At 37.4% G+C, this 22081-nt stretch overlaps 1 protein-coding gene across 3 annotated transcripts in view; it reads right to left on the reverse strand.

The window, feature by feature from the left end:
• Positions 1–22081, reverse strand: part of LOC100264068 (uncharacterized) — an 85819-nt gene that overhangs the window by 58268 nt on the left and 5470 nt on the right. For 2 of the 3 annotated variants that reach the window (XM_059742465.1, XM_010661648.3), the window contains exons 3-12: positions 15310–15399; positions 13670–13743; positions 13371–13526; positions 13014–13134; positions 12625–12680; positions 8951–9005; positions 8795–8851; positions 8578–8679; positions 2499–2579; positions 2313–2365 (exon numbers count right to left, since the gene is read on the reverse strand). In XM_059742465.1, the coding sequence (XP_059598448.1) occupies positions 2313–2365; positions 2499–2579; positions 8578–8679; positions 8795–8851; positions 8951–9005; positions 12625–12680; positions 13014–13134; positions 13371–13526; positions 13670–13743; positions 15310–15399 (845 nt within the window). Of the gene's footprint in view, positions 1–2312; positions 2366–2498; positions 2580–8577; positions 8680–8794; positions 8872–8950; positions 9006–12624; positions 12681–13013; positions 13135–13370; positions 13527–13669; positions 13744–15309; positions 15400–22081 lie in introns of those variants that run through there. The other variant, XM_019224901.1, reaches the window with a different exon arrangement.

A 22081-nucleotide genomic window follows, 5' to 3' on the forward strand; every position in this document is an offset into this window, starting at 1 on the left:
GTTGAGTTTTGGAGATTTTGAAATTTGTTCTAGTACTTGAATTGTTTAAGTTTGCAAATATTTGGACAATGGATTTTGGATAGTGGATGTTTTAGTTTTGAAATTGAATTTTGAGGATTTTAGATTTTGTTCTGCTACTCTGAACGGGTATTTCGTAATTGGTAACTTCCAATTACAATATGATTGTTTGGGTCAGGTTATACTGTAAGCCTTCGCGTTTAAAGTGTGAATTGACCGTCACGCCCTTAGAGTGGGTCTTGGGGCGTGACATGCAGTCCCCTTCTTTAACCCATTTCACCCTATCTTTTTGTCTCCAATGAATTTCTTTCCTCAAAATTAGTTCCTCTAACTCCCCTTTTCTTAAAGCTCTTTGAACTAAAATTTCATTGGAATCTCCTAGATTAAGAAAATGAAGAACTAGCTTTCTTAATGTCTTTTGTAGCCCATATGTATTTATCACCTTTCTATTACGATGTGAGGGTTTGGTCATTAACCTCTTCAACCTTGTTCTAAATTAGTTCTCTCTTCAAAGCCTTACTCATTTATCCATCTCTATCCCTTTTGCTCTAACTAACTTTATTGGAAATCTAAAGTCCCTCTTGAAGTAAAGGCTTATATGTGGCTTATGGTTAGTAAGAAGGTTAATACCAATGATCCAATTTAGAAGTAGAGGTCTTCCAAAGCTCCTATTCTGGAGTGGTGTATCATGTACAAGGAGAGTGTTGAATCTGTTGATTGATAATCTTTTCCTTCATTGCCCAACAAGTTTGGATTTATGGCATATATTGTTTTAACCTTACTAGGATTGACTAAGTCCCACCTTGTATAGTGTTGGAGATGATGACTATATCCTTCAAAGGCTTTAGGGGTCATTCTAGAGGCAAGGTTCTATGAAATATTGCTAGCCTCAATTTGATTTAGACAATATGGAAAAAAAAGAAAAGAAATGCAAGGAATTTTTAGAATGTCGGGAGGATAGCAAATGAAGTTTAGGACTTGTTTTACTCTTCATCCTCCCTTTGGGCCATTATTAGTGAAGCCTTAAAATGCACTCCCTTAAAGACTTGAGAGCCATGTATGCAGCTCCAAGAGATTGGCTGAGAATACCTATCAAGTATGGTCATCGCCGACCAAAGGGTTTGTCAAGTTGAAACTCTAGTGGAGCTCTTTAGTACCTTAGGTGACTTAGGACAGGTGAACTGATTAGAGACATCGAGGTACAGAGATAAAAAGCTTACTCTAAACCTACAAGTAAAGGTTCTACTATTGAGGTTGAATTTCTGGTTTTGTAGGACTAAAGCTTTAGGCTTGTCCAATGCTGTAGTGGAGGGAGATTTTGCCATTGTCATTTCATAGGTGGTTAAGAAGGAAAGAAATTTATGGCGATTGGACAAGTGTTTGCCTCTTTGAGTTGCAATTAGTGTTTGTTTATATTTTGCTCTCAAATTTTTGTAACCTGTTTTAGTTGTTCAGCTTGCAAGGCTTTTTGTTAAGGAGTCCTCAAGGTTATTAAGTGAATCTGTATATTTGAGACTTTTCATCCGTTCATGTTAGAGCTTTTAGCAAGTGGGTTAAGTCAGAATTGGAATCTAATTTAACTTCATCCTGAGTAAGAAACTTATTGAAACTTTTCGATTCAAATTCTATTAATATGAAACTCTGCTTTCAATATGGCTATAGTCATCCTTTCACATGGGATTGCACCCCCATTTTGCTAGGCACCTTTAATATATCTTATTAACCTAGAAAAGAAAAGGAAAAAAAAAAGGGCAAAAGGGCAAAAGGGCAAATAGCTTTAGTGCTAATTAACCCAAGCCATCCAAGTTGCAGGTCTAGAAGATATTATGTTGTTATTGTGGTGACAAACCATAAGCTCCAATAATAGGCCCTATTCAGGATAGCTTTCTGCTTTTGACTTTAGCTAGAAGCTGAAACTATAGCCAAAACCATAATTTTTGAAAAGCAATACGGGTATTATAGAAGTTTCAGTAAACATGAAATATCTTCCAGCACAAGCCAAAATAACTTTTATGAGAAGCAACATTTTCCTAACTTCCATATTAAATTGTTTTTTAAGTCATAAGCTCTTTCAAAAAAACTATCCAAATAGGTAGAAAAGCTCTTATTAAGTTTATAAAGGAGTTTTAGCTTCTTAAAAGCCAATTCAAACAAATCCATAATTGATCAATTGACATTAATTAAAAACTAGATGAATATGGAAAGCAAGTTTTTTCTTAAGAACAGAAAGAACTAATAATGTATTTAACATACGGTGCCAACCAAAACTATAGACATAAAGCTAATGAACTTACATGTCAAAGTTTTGGAAAAGAATTCGCAATGTCCGCGCCTCTACACAAAAACCCTATCAAATTACATAGCTTCTCATTATTTAAGGCCTTAAACAGTACAACACTACCAACAAACTTATATATGAATTATGAAAAAGATAATAGAACATAAAAGAATATGTTACAACACTAAATTGTTGAAGTTACCCTTAGGATTTCAAGAACAAGAATCCGATGCCATAATGGCAAATCCAATGATGTAACCTTCACTAACATACTAAGAAACACCTGCATTCAAGAATGAAAGGAAAATTATTCAGTTAGCAATCCTAGAATCACCTAGATGCAACTTATAGACAAAAAATGTGTTGAAGGGACTAATCTGGAAGGTCCTTTCTGATGCATCATAGATCTTACTGGGGCTAGATGAAACCAAGAAGGAAACCACTTACAGAAGATTGATTAGAGGATCCTACCATCTTGTATCTCTTCAGGTGGGATTATTAAGATTTGATATATTCCTATGGTGAGCATATGAGGTGGTTTTGAAGTCCTTTTCCATCTCTACTAGATACAAAAAGAAGGGCAACTAGAGGGCACAGGGATCAATTGGGTTTATGGTCCTAATAGGCTTCACCTTTGTTGCAATTTGTTGGGGGGGGGGGGGTGTTGGAGAGTTGCTGAATGTCCTCCTTCTAAGTTCCTAAATAGTACTCAGAAGGGATTCTGATGCCAGCACTCCTTGAGTGAGAAACCTGGTGAATCTAGGGTTAACTATAGCAATAACCAACTTGGATAGTTAAGTCAGAGATTCTAGACCAACTGACCAGTGCTAAAGAACAGGGCTTTTACTTGGTCTAACATGCAAGTCCCCTCTATTAAAAAGATTAGAGATATTTTTTTTTTTTATATATTATTAGAGATCTTAGAGATATTATTGTTTACATCAGAAGGATATGTGTCATTCCTAACATTGTTAATGAAGTCTTGCCTAGACCTATTTTGGACCAGAACCAGTTAGGGTGGATACTATTCCCTTCCAATAGGAGCCTGTCACATCTCAATTTGAGACCAAAGGATATGAAACTCAGACTCCATGAATAAGATTCCAAAAAACAGTGGAAAATTCTAAGTATGTGGATTAGGAGGGACATAGGCCCAGCAGAAGCTTTAAGTTCTAAAATTCAAGCTCAAGGATTGGTATCTTTTGGTTTTAATGACCTCTGAATTAGGAAAACAAAAGTACTAAAGAATATTGAGACTATTGATAACATTGAAGTTCTTGATCCATTAATGAAACATTTAAGAAATATCTTTTATCAGAAAATAATTTAATTCCATGAATTAGTAAAAATATTAAATACTTGATTATTTTTAACAACTTCAAATTCTTTTACTGTGTCAAACAAGACCATTAACATATAACATATATAAAAATATGATCACATCAATATAAAATATGTATTGGGTTAATAATATAAATATGTTAGGGTCAGGCTTTTGGTTGAGCTAGGTTAGTGAAGCCTTAAGCCAAGCCCAACGCAAACTTAAGTTGGATTGGGATTTCTCAACCCAATATTGTCTTTTTCAGGTCAGATTCAGATTGGGTTGGACTCACTGTGCTCATGTTACAGCCCTAGTGACAATAGAATTGGTTGCTGTTTGATGAATACAGAAATACAGAAAAATAAAGAAAACAGGGACAGCAAGGACTGGTTTTAGATAGAGGAATTAATGAAAAGAAAAAAAGAATCCTCAATGATTTAGCTAACTTTGATGCCATTGAGCAGGTAGGGGGTCTCACTTCTGAATTGTTAAGTCAAAGCCTTAAGAAAAGGGGAGCTAGAGGAATTAATTTTGAGGGAGGAAATCCATTGGAGACAATAAGCTAGGGTCAAATGGGTTAAGGAAGGGGATTGTAACTCTAAGTTTTTTCATAAAATGGCTAATTGCAGGCGAAATAGGAAATATATCAAGGAGTTGGAAAATGAAAGGGGCTTGAGTATCACAGAGGAGATCTTACTTTACTTTGAAAAGCTTTACGCGAGTCCTACAGGAGAGTCTTGGAGTGTTGAAGGATTAGATTGGTCCCCTATTTCGAAAGAGAGCGCGTTAAGGTTGGATTCCCCTTTCACTGAAGAAGAGATTTCTAAGGCCATTTTTCAGTTGGATAGGGACAAGGCTCCGGGGCCTGATGGCTTTACTATTGCAGTATTCCAAGACTGTTGGGATGTGATTAAGGAGGATTTAATGAGAGTGTTCACAGAATTTCAGAGGAGCGGAATTATCAATCAAAGCACTAATGCCTCTTTCATTGTTCTATTACCCAAAAAGAGTTTGACAAAGAAAATCTCAGATTTTAGACCCATTAGTTTGATCACTAGTCTCTACAAGATAATAGCCAAAGTGCTCTCAGGGCGTCTAAGAGGGGTTCTACATGAAACCATCCACTCTACTCAAGGCGCTTTTGTTCAAGGGAGACAAATTTTGGATGCGGTTCTCATAGCGAATGAGATAGTGGATGAGAGAAGACGATTAGGGGAGGAAGGTGTCGTCTTCAAAATTGACTTTGAAAAGGCCTACGATCACGTGAAGTGTGATTTTTTGGATCAAGTGTTGGAGAAGAAGGGGTTCAGTCCTAGATGGAGGAAATGGATGAGTGGATGTTTGTCCTTGGTAACTTATGCAGTCTTGGTGAATGGTAGCGCTAAAGGGTGGGTTAAGGCATCGAGAGGATTAAGACAAGGTGACCCTTTATCCCCTTTTTTGTTTACTTTAGTCGCACATGTACTGAGTAGGATGCTTTTGAGAGCAGAGGAAAGAAATATGTTGGAGGGTTTCAGGGTGGGTAGAAACAGAACTAGGGTATCTCATTTGCAATTTGCTGATGATACCATTTTCTTTTCTAACACTAGGGAGGAAGATCTGCAGACTCTCAAGAGTCTTTTGCTAGTGTTTGGGCACATATCTGGCCTCAAGGTCAACCTTGACAAGAGTAATATCTATGGCATCAATCTTGATCAGGTTCATCTTTCAAGATTGGCTGAGATGCTTGATTGCAAGGCTTCTAGCTGACCTATACTCTATCTGGGTCTTCCTTTGGGTGGGAACCCCAAGGCGTGTGGCTTTTGGGATCTAGTGATTGAGAGAATCTCAAGAAGATTAGATGGGTGGCAAAAGGCATACTTATCATTCGGGGGAATGATAACTCTTATCCAATCTTGCCTTACCCATATGCCCTGTTACTTCCTTTCCTTATTTAAGTTACCCGCTTCAATGGCTGCAAAAATCGAGAGGTTGCAAAGGGATTTTTTATGGTCAGGGATTGGGGAAGGCAAAAGAGATCATTTAGTGAGGTGGGATGTTGTGTGTAAACCGAAGGCAATAGGGGGTTTGGGTTTTGGGAATATTTCTCTGAGGAATCTCGCTCTTTTAGGGAAATGGCTATGGAGGTACCCTAGAGAGAGTTCAGCTCTGTGGCATCAAGTCATATTAAGCATTTATGGTTCACACTCTAATGGTTGGGATGCTAACACTTTAGTCAGATGGTCACATCGTTGTCCTTGGAAAGCTATTGCACAAGTCTTTCAAGAGTTTTCCTTGTTTACTTGGTTTGTGGTAGGAAATGGGGAAAGAATTCGGTTCTGGGAAGATTTGTGGTGGAGGGATTAACCTTTAGGAACCCAATATCCAAGACTATTTAGAGTAGTCTAGGATAAAAACATTCTTATTTCTTCCGTTCTCGGTCCTACTCGTCCTTTCTCTTGGAATTTAAATTTCCGTCGTAACCTGTCAGATTCTAAGATAGAGGACTTAGAAGGCCTCATGCGGTCTCTTGATGGATTGCATCTATCTTCTTTGGTTCCAGATGCCAGATTTTGGCCATTATTTTCTTCAGGGTTTTTTTCAGTCAAATCCTTCTTTCTAGCATTATCTCAATTTTATGGATCTCCTCAGGTTTTCCCTTCTAAGTTCGTTTGGAATTCTCAAGTTCCTTTCAAAGTGAAATCCTTTGTCTGGTTAGTGGCACACAAGAAGGTGAATACTAATGACATGCTACAAGTGAGAAGACCCTACAAAGCCCTTAGTCCTGATATTTGTATTCTGTGCATGAAGCATGGGGAATCAGCAGATCATCTTTTTCTTCATTGTTCCTTGACGATTGGGCTGTGGCATAGGTTATTTCAGTTAGCTAAGATGGATTGGGTCCCCCCGATGAGCATCTTTGACATGATGTCCATCAAATTTAATGGTTTTGGTTCTTCTAAGAGGGGGATAGTTGTGTGGCAAGCTGCAAGCATCACTCTAATTCGGGTTGTGTGGTGGGAAAGAAACACGAGAATTTTTTAGGATAAAGCAAGGAATTCGGAGTATCTTTGGGACTCTATTGTTTTCCTTGCTTCTCTTTGGGCTTTCTGTTCCAAGGTTTTTAAGGGGACTCCCCTTAATGCGCTACAACTTGATTGGTTAGCGGTGTGTACTCCATAAGGAATGGTCCTTTATAGAGTGTTCGCTTGTTTTACAGTGTAATTTCCTATAGTTTAGTTTTCTTTGGCGGGAGGATTTCTCATCCTTCTATTTGTACTTCTTTTATTTATCCATATATCTCTGTGTCGTTTCCAATCAAAAAAAAAAAAAAAAAAGGACTGGTTTTAGATGGTGATGATAGAAGAAGAAAAGATGAAATAAGACATAAGCACAATTAATCTTAGGTGTACAAAATTAGAAGTTCCCCTGTAATTTATGTGAATAACTTGATTCTTCGAAGTAGCAACCAAAAGCCTACTACATTTTAGTGGCAAATGAGCTATAAGTAGATCATCTGCAATTGGCACTTTTTATATATTCTTGTTTGCCTGTCAAAAAAAAACTAACTTGATCATGTGTAAAGCAACTGATTCTGATCCTGGAGAGGCGTACAGCTGATGAGAGGAGGGACTGTTTGGATGATCACTGCTTTAAAGGAGGCTATGGTGGGGCTGAGTCTGGGACCCAAAGTTTGGGCCGACAGGGGCTGGATGGGGCCCAGGAACCTAGAGGCCATGTTTTTGAGGCCCGAGACCCTTGTGGGTCTGTTGTTTCAGAGGTCCTTTTGGATACTGGCTGTGAAGTGGGAGAAGGGTTAAGTGTGGGCCAGGCCAAGTAAAAGACAAGTTTGACCGAAGTGGGGGCCTTAAGGGAGGCCCGTGTTTCAATGGACTTGTCTAGGGGAGAGGTGGGCTCATCAGGGCTTCTCAAAGGGAGTGGGTTTTCTGTAGAGGCCCAAGTGACTAAGCAGTGGAGGTGCAATAGTGCTGTGGGCAAGGGGAAGGAGTTGCTGCCAGCGTCGGTGTCAGTGTGTTCCCGTGTCGCTTTCACTGACGAATCCCTCGTGGCGGAAGCTAACAGGTTTTCTGGCTCTTCTTCCCTATCACCTTTGGGGTCTTTGGACTCAGAATGTCGGCTGCTAAAGATGTTGCTTCAAGATGGTAATTTGTTGGAGTTTTCAGGGAGTGCTGCAAATGGTACTTCAGGAAAGGAGTTGGTAGTCATGACTGAGGAGTTGGAGCCTGGTTGCAATTCAGTGGGGGAGGATCTTGTTAGCCTTCCCTGTAAGTTGCTCAATTTCAGCAACTACTTGGAGATGCCAGTTGCTGGATGTGAAAAAGAAATTAGCTCCCTTCTAAGGAAATTGGAGTCCAAAAAAGGGCATGGGGTTAAGGTCTCAGGGGGAAAGAGGATTCTTCCTTCATCATCCCATTTTGAGAGGGAAATCCGAAAGCTAGAATGCTCAGTTAATTACAAAAGTTCTCCTCTCACTAGTAGGGGAAGGGAAAGGAGCACTGGGGAGTCACCACTCACTTTGTGAGAATGCCATCTCGCTTTAAGTTTTTGGTGAAGGAAATGGGTTGCAGCTGGGTTCAGGGGGAACTGTGTTGTGCTTCTGGGGGTGTTTCTCTGTTTTTGGGTTCTCTTGAATCCCTGATAGGGTCAGTACAAATTTCTGGGGGGGTGGTTGATGTAAGGGGGGTTGGCGGTTGCCTTCGTGTTTACCTTGTGGCCTTTTTTGTATACTATGTGTGTACTTTAGTGCACCATTTTGCATGCGCTCTTAATATATTCTCCTAATTTACTCATAAAAAAAAAACCGATTCTGATCCTGATCCTGGAGAATATAAAGATGCAACTAGATACTCAAAAATGAAATGACAAACACACCTGCATTATGACAACCTTTCCAGCATAGATGTGTTATTTTATCTTAGATGTGTTATTTTATCAATGAAGGAACAACAATATATAATACCTCACATTCAGTGATAAGGGAGGAACTGTAAAGCCTGATAATATGGGCAACAGACCGCAAGACCAAGCGACGGAAAGAAGGCTCTCCTGCTTCTCCTTCAACCTGATTCAATGTAAAATATAATGAAGGGGGATTCTAAAGATACCACATAAAAGTCCTCAATGGATCAACAGATTTCATAAGACAGTAACACTTAATTTTTCACAAGAGAAAATACCTCAGCATTGGTACGAAGAGAAGTCATAAGAAGCGAACATATCTGGTGACGTAGGACCTGTTGAGCATCCAAGCAATCTTTTCAATTGTAAAGTTTTACTAGCATACCCAAACAAAATAACAGAAAAGACTTGATCCAAGTAATTTTTATGATCACCTGCTCATATGAAACCAAGGTTCTGAAGACAACTACATAATTGGACAGAACAAACCTGAAGATGGACAAAACATCAAGGAAAATTTAAATCAAGGTATTAAAAATCCTAATGTTTGGTTGAGTAGTAGCACAAAACTTTGTCTTTACATATTAGAAAAGTCCTTTGTGAGAATTTATTTCTCTTGAAATGACAGTAAAACAGGCATTCAACAGGCATGCAAGATATAGCTTTCTGCATATCCAATTGAAAATGTCCTTGGATTTGATCCAAAACCTTGCAATGCTTACTATGGTAAATATAATAAACATGTTCACATGAGAAGAAATAGCAACCTATAATTCATAGAAGTAACAGATATGGAAGTTTCATAAAATGAAATGTCTTTTGAATTCAGCTGTATGACTTTAGTAACTAAAAGATTTCTATTTAGAATGAAGTGGTTTTATGGTCAGATTAGTCTTGGATGCAACTTTGACAACTCCATGAATATAATTTCAGACATTTGAACAAAAGGATACATGCTGACACTTGGACAATTGGTACTGCATTCTTTGTTTAGTCTTGTTGACGCCACAGGTTCTCTTTTTTTTTTTTTTTTCCTCAAGAAACAGCTACTGACCAAGAGTTCCACATCCTCCAAACCACATGCTTTAACTTTGGAAATGCTAGCTCCATATCCTCAAAACTTATTCTATTTTTTCCATTGCTTTAGTTCCCTAGCTTACATTGGTGGCTGCCCACATTGCATAAGGTGTCATTGCACTTTGTTTTCACTATGAAATTCTTGCCACTTCCAGCAAGTAAACACTTCTAATTTCATTCCCAATGTCAATTCCAAATTCATAATCTTTTTTTTTTTTTTTTTGATCAGAATAATCTTTTTTTTTCTTTTATCAGAAATAAACATATGTATTAATTGAGAATAAATAGAACATGGGAAGGATTAGAAATCCTCCTCAAGAAATACAAACCTGATAAAAAAGAATTAAGTAAACCTCCACCATACAATGGGGCTATTTTTTTTTTTTTTGATAGATAAAAGGATGTATATACAAGTGTAACAACTATTCACCCTGTAGACCTAGCCCTAAGGTATACAAATCGAAAGCCAACTAAGTTGAATTACACTCAAAGGGTAGGGTTTAAAAACGTCTTTACAATAAGCCCAAAAAGAAACAGGAAAATGAGGCAAATCCCACATCGTCTCCGGTGTCTTCCAAGTATCCTAAAAAATCCTAGCATTTCTGTCTCTCCACACAGTCCACTACAAAGAAAGACACGCGATCCTCCAAAAGGTCTTGCCTCTAATAGAGTTCCTAAAACACTTGAAGGAAATGACCATCATATCACAAATACCACTTGGTTGAACCCACGCCATCCTTGCCAATGAGAAAACCCTATGTCACAATCCCAAAGCAATCGGATAATGTAAAAAGAGATGATCAACCGTCTCACTACTCCTCCTATATAGGATGCACCAATCAAAGCTAAGAGCTTTGAAAGGCCTTCTCAACTGTAGCATGTTATTGGTATTTACCTTCTTATGTGTCATTAACCAGGCAAAGGTCGAGGGGACTCTTGATTTCCACAAAAAAATTAGTTGGGTAAAACGGAACAAAATATGAAAAATTGGATATGGCTAAAAGAAAATATTTTACTAAGAAAACTCTTGAAGAAGACGATACCCAATCTTTTGCATCTAGAATAGAAGGAATCAAATGAACATGAGAAAGTAAGGGCATTAGTCTTTCAAGATCCTCAATCTCCACATTTGTTAGATTGCAATGAAAGATAAGATCTCAAGACAAAGAAGTGTTGTTACCCAAGATGGCTGAAATGGAAAGGTTTTTAGTTGTGGTGACCCTGAAAAGTCTTGGAAATTGTAAGCATAAAGGTTGGTCCCCCCACCACAAATCTTGCCAAAGACGAATTTTGATCCCATCAACCACCACGAAGCGAGTGTATAGAAAAAACTTGGAGAATATGTGCAATGGCCTTCCAATGGCAACAATGTGACCATCTGATTATATTATTGGCGCCCCATCCATTAGAATGTGTCTCATAGATACTCAAATTCATAAACTTATTCATTCTCAGAAGTTTCATAATTTCATAATCTTAATCATATTAAACCTTCTTCAACCTCAAATAAAGGGAAATTAATTCTTTGGGCTAGGCCACTTACTACCAAACTGCCACTGCAGTTGAACCCAAGAACGGAATCCACAGATCTAAATCTAAATAGAAGGTAAGTCCAACTAAACACTAGCCCTTCCAGTTTTCCAATAACAATAAGAAAGAAAAACAACAAAGAAAAGTAGCCATGGAAACACATGACAAAAATCATTCTAGCATTTATTCTGTTAAAATCTCTTAATCACAGCTGGAAATTTCTTTTTTTTTCATAGGTAAATAAAGAGAGTATTATATAAAATGAGTGCCAAAACAAGTGCTCCAAAGTACACAGGACCCAGAGGTCTTTTATATACAGGACAATCACTGTAGCACATAATTTTCTTTATCAAAAACGAACTTATTCATTTAATCGCTACTGGAAATTGCCAGTCTCCTCAGTGTTAACCCTATTCAGTACACAGACAAGATCAAGTTGTCAGATAAAACCTCCTTCTGAACAGAAGCAGTGGAATGTACTAAATAACATTAATGGCTTCAGAGATTCAGCTGAGAATGATATATTTATGTCCAACCCAAAGTCTTTTATATATACAGGACAATCACTGTAGCACATCATTTTCTTCATCAGAAACAAACTAATTCATACATATGGATTTGCATACAACAGCTGATTAAAAAGGAAAAAGAAAAACCTTTTTGCGAGCAAGAAGAATACATCTATTATATAAACAGTTCAAGAATTTAACAAAATCATGTACGAGGCAGAGAATAATGAAGTAGAAGAATACAGCCACACAAGCCAAAAATACAGCTTCACAAAGCAGCCACATAAAAGGGAAAAGGAAAGGAAAAAAATATAGAGGAGAAGAGCTACCACAAAAGTTATGCATTCGACATTTTTCAACACCAATTTAAGTCTAATCTACTCTCTCTCAACTTCAAATTCAACATAAAATTCAACTTGGATTTTGATAATTTGCCCATCAATAAATTTTTTTGAGTAAATAGACTAAATCCCTGACCTTGAATTTAGCTAGGAAACATTAGCCACAACATAGTAGAGTGCATACAGCATTTTTCATCCTCAGTCAAATTAGCGCAATGCAAACACAACTCATCAAGCTTGTGTTAAAACTGAGAAGGAATTCCATCAAATAGACCTCCCCAATACCATTAACCAAGAACTCATGTTTGCATATAATTACAAGTTTATATCATCGAGTCAACACAATTTTAGAGTGTTTTAAGTATAAGTCAGCTTCTCTTCAAACAGACTTCTCTAATTCAAAAAGAAAAAAAAAAGAAAAAGAAAAGGAAAAAAAATGAATATTAAGGAAAATATTTCAAACAACACTCAAGCTGTCAAACTTCAAAAAGCAGTACAAGAGGAAACAATATTTGTAAGATTGCAAGAAAATCAGTTTCCTGAGAGTGGTATATGATCATGACACTCCAAAATCAAAATTAAAAGGATACAAAAAAATAAATATTAGCAAAGATAGGTTTCTTTTCTTATAAACAGAGACAGATTCCTCACTCAAGTATATCAAGCGCAAACGTCCTTTGAATAGAATTGACACGTAACCAAATTGCCTGAAGAATAAAGGTAAATACATTGTCCATCAGTTAAAAAATATGTAGACTGAAATGTCATTTATATGTTATAAACAGTATCATGATTGGTAAACAGGATTGACAAATGGAACTAATAATAAATATGAAGAAGTTCCTAAGGGAACCAAGAGTATCAACACCAGCTAATATATCCGGCTAGAGAAGACAGTTCACTAGTTCTACAAGGAAATATTAACAAAAATGATAACAATTAACAAATTTGATACAGCTCCAAACATCAACCAAAGCAATGGACACCAGATGTGGGGACTGGTTAAGAGAATAGTCTAATAGTTTCAAATTAGCACATACAGATCCACCTGCAGCAAGAGCTGTCAGGTCTTCAAGCAAACGAAGCCCCAGCTTTCCAGCTTTGGTTAGAGTCTCCCTCATTAATGATGGCCGTCCAGAGATAAATTCATACTCCAATGACCTGTTAAATGTTGAAATTTCATTTGGAGAACAGACAAATAAGCAGGTCTACATAAAGTATGCACACCCACCATCACTGGCATCTGAATATACCAAAATACTGATTAAACAGACACAGGAACACAAAAAATGACACACCCACACCACATGTGAGATATAGCAAAATGTTGGCTAGATAGACAATCAGAGATACAAAGAATGTGGATAATGGCAAAATGATTGCAACAGCTTACGTACTCTGAGCGGTTGATATTGCGATTAATATCACCAGTAACTGAACTAGTACGAGAGATGTAACCCCCAGAACCAAACTTCCCTAGTGGAAGTGATTCAGCACAAACCATGTGATCAAATACCAAGGCTACAGCTTGCCTGAAGGTCGCTGCAGCAGTACTGCAAATGACTCACATGAAAGATATTATCAAATAGTCTTGAGAAAAAATAAGGGTAACATCTCTATCATGTTAGAGCAGTCAATAATGAAAAGACGAAATGTAACTCTCAATTGAATATCATTTGGTAACAGTTTAACTTACTTCCGCACACTGTCAGAGGACCGATTGTTTTCAAGAAGCCGTAGACAGATACCAAGACCTTGAGCCATGTTATCCTGAGATTTACAACAAGAGTTAAGCCCAAAAGATTCCATACCCCAAGCTGCAAAGGAAAAAAAAACTGGAGGTGCACTGAATGAACCCAAATCCATGCTTTAGTTATCCTGGTCTGAGAACATTCTTCACAAACCATCACTTTTGTCTATGTCATAAATTTTTATTAACAAGGAAAGAATTTTTAAAGGAATAATATGCAAGCAACAAAATTGAGCAACTCGTACCAAGTTATCTATCACATGTTTAAGGCAAATTGCAAGAAGCTTGTTGTCTCAGAATGTTTTCAATTAGAAGGAAAATATTGATCAGATTATGGTGGCAGATTACTGTCTAACAAATCTGGTCTACAAAGGACCTCATAAAGAAAAAGTCAGCATTTTCAGTTCAGTTCAATAGAATGAATATCAATAACTAGAATCACTATCAGATATATTTCAAGTAGGCCGAAAAGATTTTACACTCATAAAATGGACAATAGCTGTCATCGACAACAGAACACTCCTCAATCCTGGGGGCTAAGGCATGAAAAGTCCAACTCAACTCACGCCCCTCATTCTTCCCACTGGAACAGATGAGATTGAACTGTGGCTCTAAGATAGATTTAAGAAACTGAACGACATATACATTGGATATCTGATTTGGATGGAGAAGAATATTGCACATCAAAGAGATGACAAAAACAAAACATGTGTCAGATTTGAGTTCAGTAAGTGGAGTAGAAATATGAACCACGTGTGCACAGGCTCAACTCATGAAAATTTTCATATAAATTTATTTGCTAATCAAATTAGCCAAGTTCATGCTCAAGTTTGAAGCTTGATTTTCTTAACAAGTCAAGATCAAGCAACTTCAATTAGCCTTGTGAACACTAGAGGCAATGATGTGCAATTATCTTATATAACCTAGTAAAAAATTCACTCTAATGATCACTTTGAGAAATCACCAGATAATAAATCAGAAAAATGGTATGATAAAGAATTGAAGAATCTTTCTATTTCTCTGTTTTTTTTCCTTTGATAGGCAAAAGAACAAATCGTATAGGCTTTTAAAACATGTCATAGTAAAAAAATTAAATTACTATAAGGGAAGATATACTCCATCTAGAAATAAAATAAAAATAAAAAGGAATGCCCATATAATACAAGCTTAAGTAACCTTTTGGAGCTTGTTTTACTAATGTTTGGCCAAGCTTAAGCTTACTTGAGCCAAGCTCCACTAGAGCCTGATATCAAGCTCAAGCTTGATATATATGCAAACAAACAAGCCTGATATAAATGCAAACAAACAAGCCTGATATAAATGCAAACAAACAAGCCTGATATAAATGCAAACAAACAAGCCTGATATAAATGCAAACAAACAAGCCTGATATAAATGCAAACAAACAAGCCTGATCTAAATGCAAACAAGCAATCTTGAACAGTCTAACACTTATCTTGGCTCAGCTTGCCTACACCATTAACAGTCAGTTTACACATTCCAGGCATATATAGTATGAACTCTTACCACTATTTAACAAATACTTCGATTTTTAGCAGAAAATGAAATTGTATAACTTTGATCACCTCATTTTCAGGATGTAAACGCGACTGATATATTATTAGTATCGTTTGTAGGGTCTTGAGCTGAACACTCTCGTCTGCCATTTCAGCATGCTGGAGAGGGGACAAAAAGACACAATATAAGATTTCAAGTAGAAAATTAAATTGGTCATGAAGATCAGAATTGGAATTATGTAAATGCTTATGAGGGAGAACACATATCTCATCAAAAATAGCCAAAAAGAAAAAGAAAATTGATACATTATGAATAATCCCTTATAAGCTGCTCTTCAATGGGAAAGTCTTACTTGTAAGCACCAATCATACATTAACCATTTCACAAATACTTTAATCAAACATTAGTTGGATGACACTTCTTTAAGAAATTTCAACACAGATGTAATATCCCAGAATTATCCAAAACAGAATTAAATAATATCCATAAATATTTTCAAAAATGTATTAATCTAATTTGTCCTCAAAAGAGCCTCTTAACTAATCAATAAATTGTAAATGGAGAGTCACAGATCATAAACTGAAGCTTTCAACTAATCAAATTATAATATGAAGTACACAAGAAGAGATGTCGATACAAGCCCAATTCATTAGTTAAAATTATATCCACAAACACAAATATATACATATACATATATAAGTACACACTGCACATAAGTACAAACATACATAAATACATAAGTATATACATACATACACACACACACACATACATACATACATAGGTACACATATAAGTATATACATATATAACTTCAAATAAACACAAGCACACACGTATACATAAACAGAGAGTTATAGATTACCCTAGCTTTAGTGTAGGGTGCAAATTGCACCATATAAAAGCTCTCGACTAATAAGATTATAAACCCTTGTAAGGGTTTTGTCTTTGACCTCTTCAGGCTTGTTCTCAATTAGCTCTTTATTCACAACTCTTTTACATTCACCCTTGGAAGTTAAGGAGGTTGGCCAAAAACACTTTGGAAGTAGGGCTAGCACCAATTGAAAAAGTAGTTAAATTGAACTTTGATTGAATGTGCTTTGGCACCCTAAGGCAACTTGGGATTGGTGGTGTGATTAGAGATCATTGAGGTTCAGTAATGAAAGCATACTCTAAACCCATAGGTGATAGATTTGCTATTAAGGCCGAGGTTGTAGTGCTTTTTTTTTTTTTTGATAGGAAACCACGCAAGAATATATTGATAGAAAAAGAAGTACAAAAGGAGGATGAGGAATCCTCCTTCCAAAAGAAAAACTAAACAACATGAAAAAATAACAATACACTAGGCCGTCCCATTGGAACTATTGGAACTACACACTGATAGCCAATCAAGTTGTAATACATTAAGGGGGGTGCCCTTAAAACCCGCTGAACAAAACGCCCAAAAGGACGCAAGGAAATGAATGGAATCCCAAAGATTCCCTGAATTCCTAGCCTTGTCCTCAAATATCCTAGCATTTCTTTCCCGCCACACAACCCAGATTAACGCTATACTCGCATTTTGCCATAGAATTACCCCTCTCTTGGACTTGCCAAATCCTTTGTAATTGATGAACATCATGTCTGAAATTCTTTTCGGGGGAACCCAATCCATCTTGGCTAGCTGAAAAAGTTTGTGCCACAACCCCAATGTCACTGAACAATGGAGGAATAAATGATCTGCTGATTCTCCTTGTTCCATACACAACTTACATATGTCAGGGCTAATAGCTTTGTGGGGTCTCCTCAATTATAGCAAGTCATTGGTATTCACCTTCTTATGAGCCACAAGCCAGACAAAGGCCTTAACTTTGAAAGGAACTTGAGATTTCCAAACAAACTTAGTGGGGAAAAATGGAGATGAATCAGGCATTTGGGACAGGGCTGCAAAGAAAGATTTGACTGTGAACAAACCTGAAGAACATAAGGACCATGATCCCGTGTCTGAAGCGGAAGTGGATAAGTTCATACAATCTAGAGAGTGCATGAGGCGTTCTAGATCTTCTATCTCAGAATCGGTTAGATTACGACGGAAATTAAAGTTCCATGAGAAAGGGCGAGACGAACCAAAGATTGAAAATATTGGAATATTTTTATCCATTACTACTCGAAATAGTCTTGGATATTGGTCTTTTAAAATTTGGTCCCCCCACCATAAATCTTCCCAAAAGCGAATTCTTTCCCCATCTCCTACGATAAACCGAGTATACTTGGAAAAATCCTGAAAGCCTTGTGCTATGGCCTTCCAAGGACAGCGGTGTGACCATCTAACTGTAGTATTGGCATCCCAACCATTTGAGTGTGTCCCGTATATGCTAAGAATGACCTGATGCCAAAGAGATGTACTCTCCCTAGGGAACCTCCACAACCATTTCCCTAGAAGAGCACGATTCCTTAAAGGAATCTTCCCAATCCCCAAACCCCCTATAACCCTCGGCTTGCACACTGCTTCCCACCTAACAAGATGATCTCTTTTACCTTCCCCAACCCTTGACCATAGAAAGTTCCTTTGCATCCTCTCGATTTTTGCAGCCACTGAAGCTAGAATCTTAAACAAAGAAAGGAAGTAGCTAGGGATATGGGAAAGGCAAGAGTGTAGGAGAGTTATCCTACCACCAAAAGATAAGTAAGCCTTTTGCCATCCGTCTAATCTCCTAGAGATTCTCTCAATCAATGGATCCCAGAATCCACAAGCAGTTGGGTTCCCTCCCAAAGGAAGACCCAGGTAAAGAATGGGCCAATCTGAAGCCTTGCAGTCAAGCAACAACGCTAACCTAGAAAGATGATTCTGATCAAGGTTGATGCCAAAAAGATTACTCTTGTCAAGATTGACCTTAAGCCCAGAGATTTGACCAAACACTAACAATAAACTCTTAAGAGTTTGCAATTCTTCCTCTCTAGGGTTAGCAAATAGGATAGTATCATCTGCGAATTGCAGATGGGTCACCCTACATCTATTTCAACCTATCCTGAAGCCCTCCAGCAAATTTCTTTCCTCAGCTTTCAACAACATTCTACTCAACAAATCTGCAACAATAGTGAATAGGAAAGGGGATAAAGGGTCACCTTGTCTTAAACCTCTAGATGCCTTGACCCATCCTTTAGCATTACCGTTCACTAGAATAGCATAAGAGACCGACGACAGACAACCTCTCATCCAACTCCTCCATTTAGAACTAAAACCCTTCTTCTCCAACACGTGATCTAAGAAATCCCATTTCACATGGTCATAAGCCTTTTCAAAGTCTATCTTGAACACAACTCCCTCCTCCCTTTATCGTTTTTTCTCGTCCACAATCTCATTGGCTATAAGAACTGCATCCAGAATTTGTCTCCCTTGAACAAAAGCACCTTGAGTGGAGTGGATGGTCTCTTGTAGAACTCCTCTTAGAACTCCTCTTAGACGCCCTGACAATATTTTTGCTATTATCTTATATAGACAAGTGATCAGACTGATAGGTCTAAAATCCGAAATCTTCTTTGACTGACTCTTTTTAGGCAAAAGGACTATGAAGGAAGCATTAGTGTTTTGATTAATAATCCCACTATTGTGAAACTCTGCAAACACCCTCACTAAGTCTTCCTTGATCACATCCCAACAGTCCTGAAATACTGCTATGGTGAAACCATCAGGCCCCGGCGCCTTATCCCTATCTAACTGAAAGATGGCATTAAAGATCTCTGCTTCGGCGAAAGAGGAATCCAACCTAGAAGCACTCTCTTCTGAAATAGGGGACCAATCAATACCTTCTACTCTCCATGACTCGCCAGGAGGACTCGAGTAGAGCTTTTTGAAATATAGTAATATCTCCTCTATGATGCTCTCGGAACTGTCCAACACCAAACCTCTTTCATTCTCCAAGAATTTGATGAAGTTCTTGTTACGTCTCCCATTAGCCACTTTATGAAATAGCTTTGAGTTACAATCCCCCTCCTTAACCCATTTTACCTTAGCTTTTTGTTTCCAATGAATTTCTTCCCTTAAAATTAGCTCCTCTAACTCCCCTTTTCTTATAACTCTTTGAGCTGCAAGATCAGAAGAGAGAGCCCCTTCTTGTTCAATGGCATCAATGTTAGCTATTTCATCCAATATGGTTTTTTTCCTTTCCTTAAGCATTCCAAAAGTATCCTTATTCCAATCTTTCAATTTTGCCTTAACGAATTGTAACTTCCTCATGAACTTGTGACCTTCCCAACCATTTCCTTCAAATTCTCTCCACCAACTGCTAAAGCTCTCTTTGAAATTATGATGTTGCAACCACATATTCTCAAACCTAAAAGGTGTTGGTCCCCACTTGAACGGATTAGTATCCAAGACAATCGGCCAGTGATCTGATGTCCATCTAGGAAGTACTTCTTGAAGGCTTTGAGGGAAGGAAAGCTCCCACTCATTTGAATAGAGAAACCGATCCAATCTCTTACACACTGGTGACTCCTGCATGTTTGACCAAGTAAAAGAGGCATTCCTTAATGGGGGATCATGTAATTCGCATTCTCTTATAAAACCATCAAAATCCCTCATGCTGGAAGTGACTCCAGATCCCCCCAGTTTTTCTGATCTTCTCCTTATAACATTGAAGTCACCTCCAACACACCATGAGGGATAAGTAAGGCCAAAAAGGTCTAACATCTCCACCCAAAACTCCTTCCTAATTGAGGGATTGTTTGGACCATAGGCTGCAGACAACCACAATGGTCCGCTTCCATCCAACAAGAACTTGACTGAGACGGAAAAGGATCCTATTACCACCTCCTCACCTCTCATTTTTTTTGAGTCCCAAATGATCAAAATCCCTCCTGAAGCCCCGCATGCCGGAAGAATAGCCCACTCCTTATTCCTAACCGACCAGACACTACCTACAAACCTTCTGTTGGAGGGCCTTGTAGAAGCAAAAGCTTTGGGTTTGTCCAATTTTGTGGAGGAGGGGGATGTTGTTGTTGTTATCTCATGGGTAGTTAAAAAGGAAAGAGGTTCATGAAGACTTGATAGGTAGTTGTGCCAAACATTCGATATCTTTATAGAGTTGGGATGTCTTATTCAATGGATTCCCACTTGGCTAATCAGCAAGCAGATGGGCTAGCTAAAAGAGTAGCAAAACGACTGGTATCTTTTGTTGGTGATTATATGCCTCCTTGAGTATATCAAATGTATGTTTCAAATGTTGTTTCACTTTTGGTTTTTCTCCTATTTGTTCAGCTATATGGATCCATGTAAAGGATTTCATTCCCTAGTCTTGATCCAAACTTGTACATTGTGGAAGGATATCTTGTCCTTCTTGTTCTTTTCAATTAATAGAAAAGATCTATTAGGTTTCTCATAAAAAGAAGAAGAAAAAAAAAAAAACATTATAAACCCTAGTAAAGATGATGAGATGTTGCTATGACTCCAATTCATTAGCTAAAACTATATCAACATACACAAATAGATACACACTGAATGTTGGTTTTTTTTATCAGAAACAAAGATAATTTTTTATGGATTAGAAGAAAGAGAGAAGGATGAGGGGTCCTTCTCTCAAGATACAAAACCTAATCAAAGTAAGAATATACTCCACTATGAATTACAAACCGAAAGCCAACTTAGCTAAATAACATTAAGTAGAACTCCCCTAAAAGTGATGAAACAATAGGCCCAAAGGGAGGAGTAGAAATGAATTAGGTCCCACAACATCTCTTCCGTTCTCCATCGATCCTCAAAAAATCCTAACATTTCTCTCATGCCATATAATCCAAATAATAGTGAGGCAAGCAATTTGCCAAAGGGTCCTACCTCCCAATGAAAACCCCAATCCTATAAAAGAGATAAGCATCATATCTCCAACACTCCTCAACGGCACCTAAACCAAATTGGCTATATATACCAAAGAGCTTATGCCAAAGGCCTAAAGTTAATGAACTATGTAGAAAAAGACAGATAATATCCTAAGTGGTCTATTGAATTTTCTTTTGTTGTTCCAAAGCTATAACAGTACAATATTTGAGTTGTTCAAGTGATGACACAAATTTCAAGCTCGTGAAGAATCAACTCATGGTACATATCACAACCGATTCCATCCCTCTTTTTTTTTACAAATCCACCTTCTTTCCCAAAGAAAAAAAAATCATTTACAAATTTTTTAAGTACAAAGAAAGGAAAAGAAATCTTTCTAGAATATACAAGGTTAATACAAAAAGGAAAATAGAGTGAAGTTTGGAAATAGGAACAAGAGGAAAGCTATACATCACAAGGATAAAACATGATCTTGGCTTCTCTTTTTGCTAAAATATCAATGACATCATTAGTTGAACAAGGATACCAAGAGAAAGAACAATTTAAATCAGAATTGACGTCTAGAATTTGATGAAGCCACTCATTATACCTTCAAAGCCTCTCTCTGATCTAGAGAACCAAGAAATCAAAATTGTTGAATCCCTTTCTACCCATAAGCTAGAAGGAAAAAGAGCCCTCACCTAAAGCAAACCCTCTAAAGAGTTAAAATCTCTGCCTCAATGGTAAAATCCTCTCCTTCAAATTTTGAAAATGCCCTCACCACTGAAAAACTTGTCTCCTATCACCCCTCCAATGCCTAACTAACTTGGGTTACCCAAGCCACATTCATTTAATTTAAATTAAATGAACCCACAAGAGATGAAGTCCATAAGGGGATCAAATGCCTTGCTAACTGAGGCCTAAAAAGAAGAATAAAAATAAATTTGGTCCTAAATAATCCACAGCACTCCAATAGTACTAAAAAAACCCTTCATTTCTTTCTCCCTAAAATATCCAAATCAATGTGAGAGAAGCAATACACTAAAGTGTTA

The sequence above is a fragment of the Vitis vinifera genome, chromosome 14 (genome assembly GCF_030704535.1).
Source record: "Vitis vinifera cultivar Pinot Noir 40024 chromosome 14, ASM3070453v1".
Classification (NCBI taxonomy): domain Eukaryota; kingdom Viridiplantae; phylum Streptophyta; class Magnoliopsida; order Vitales; family Vitaceae; genus Vitis; species Vitis vinifera.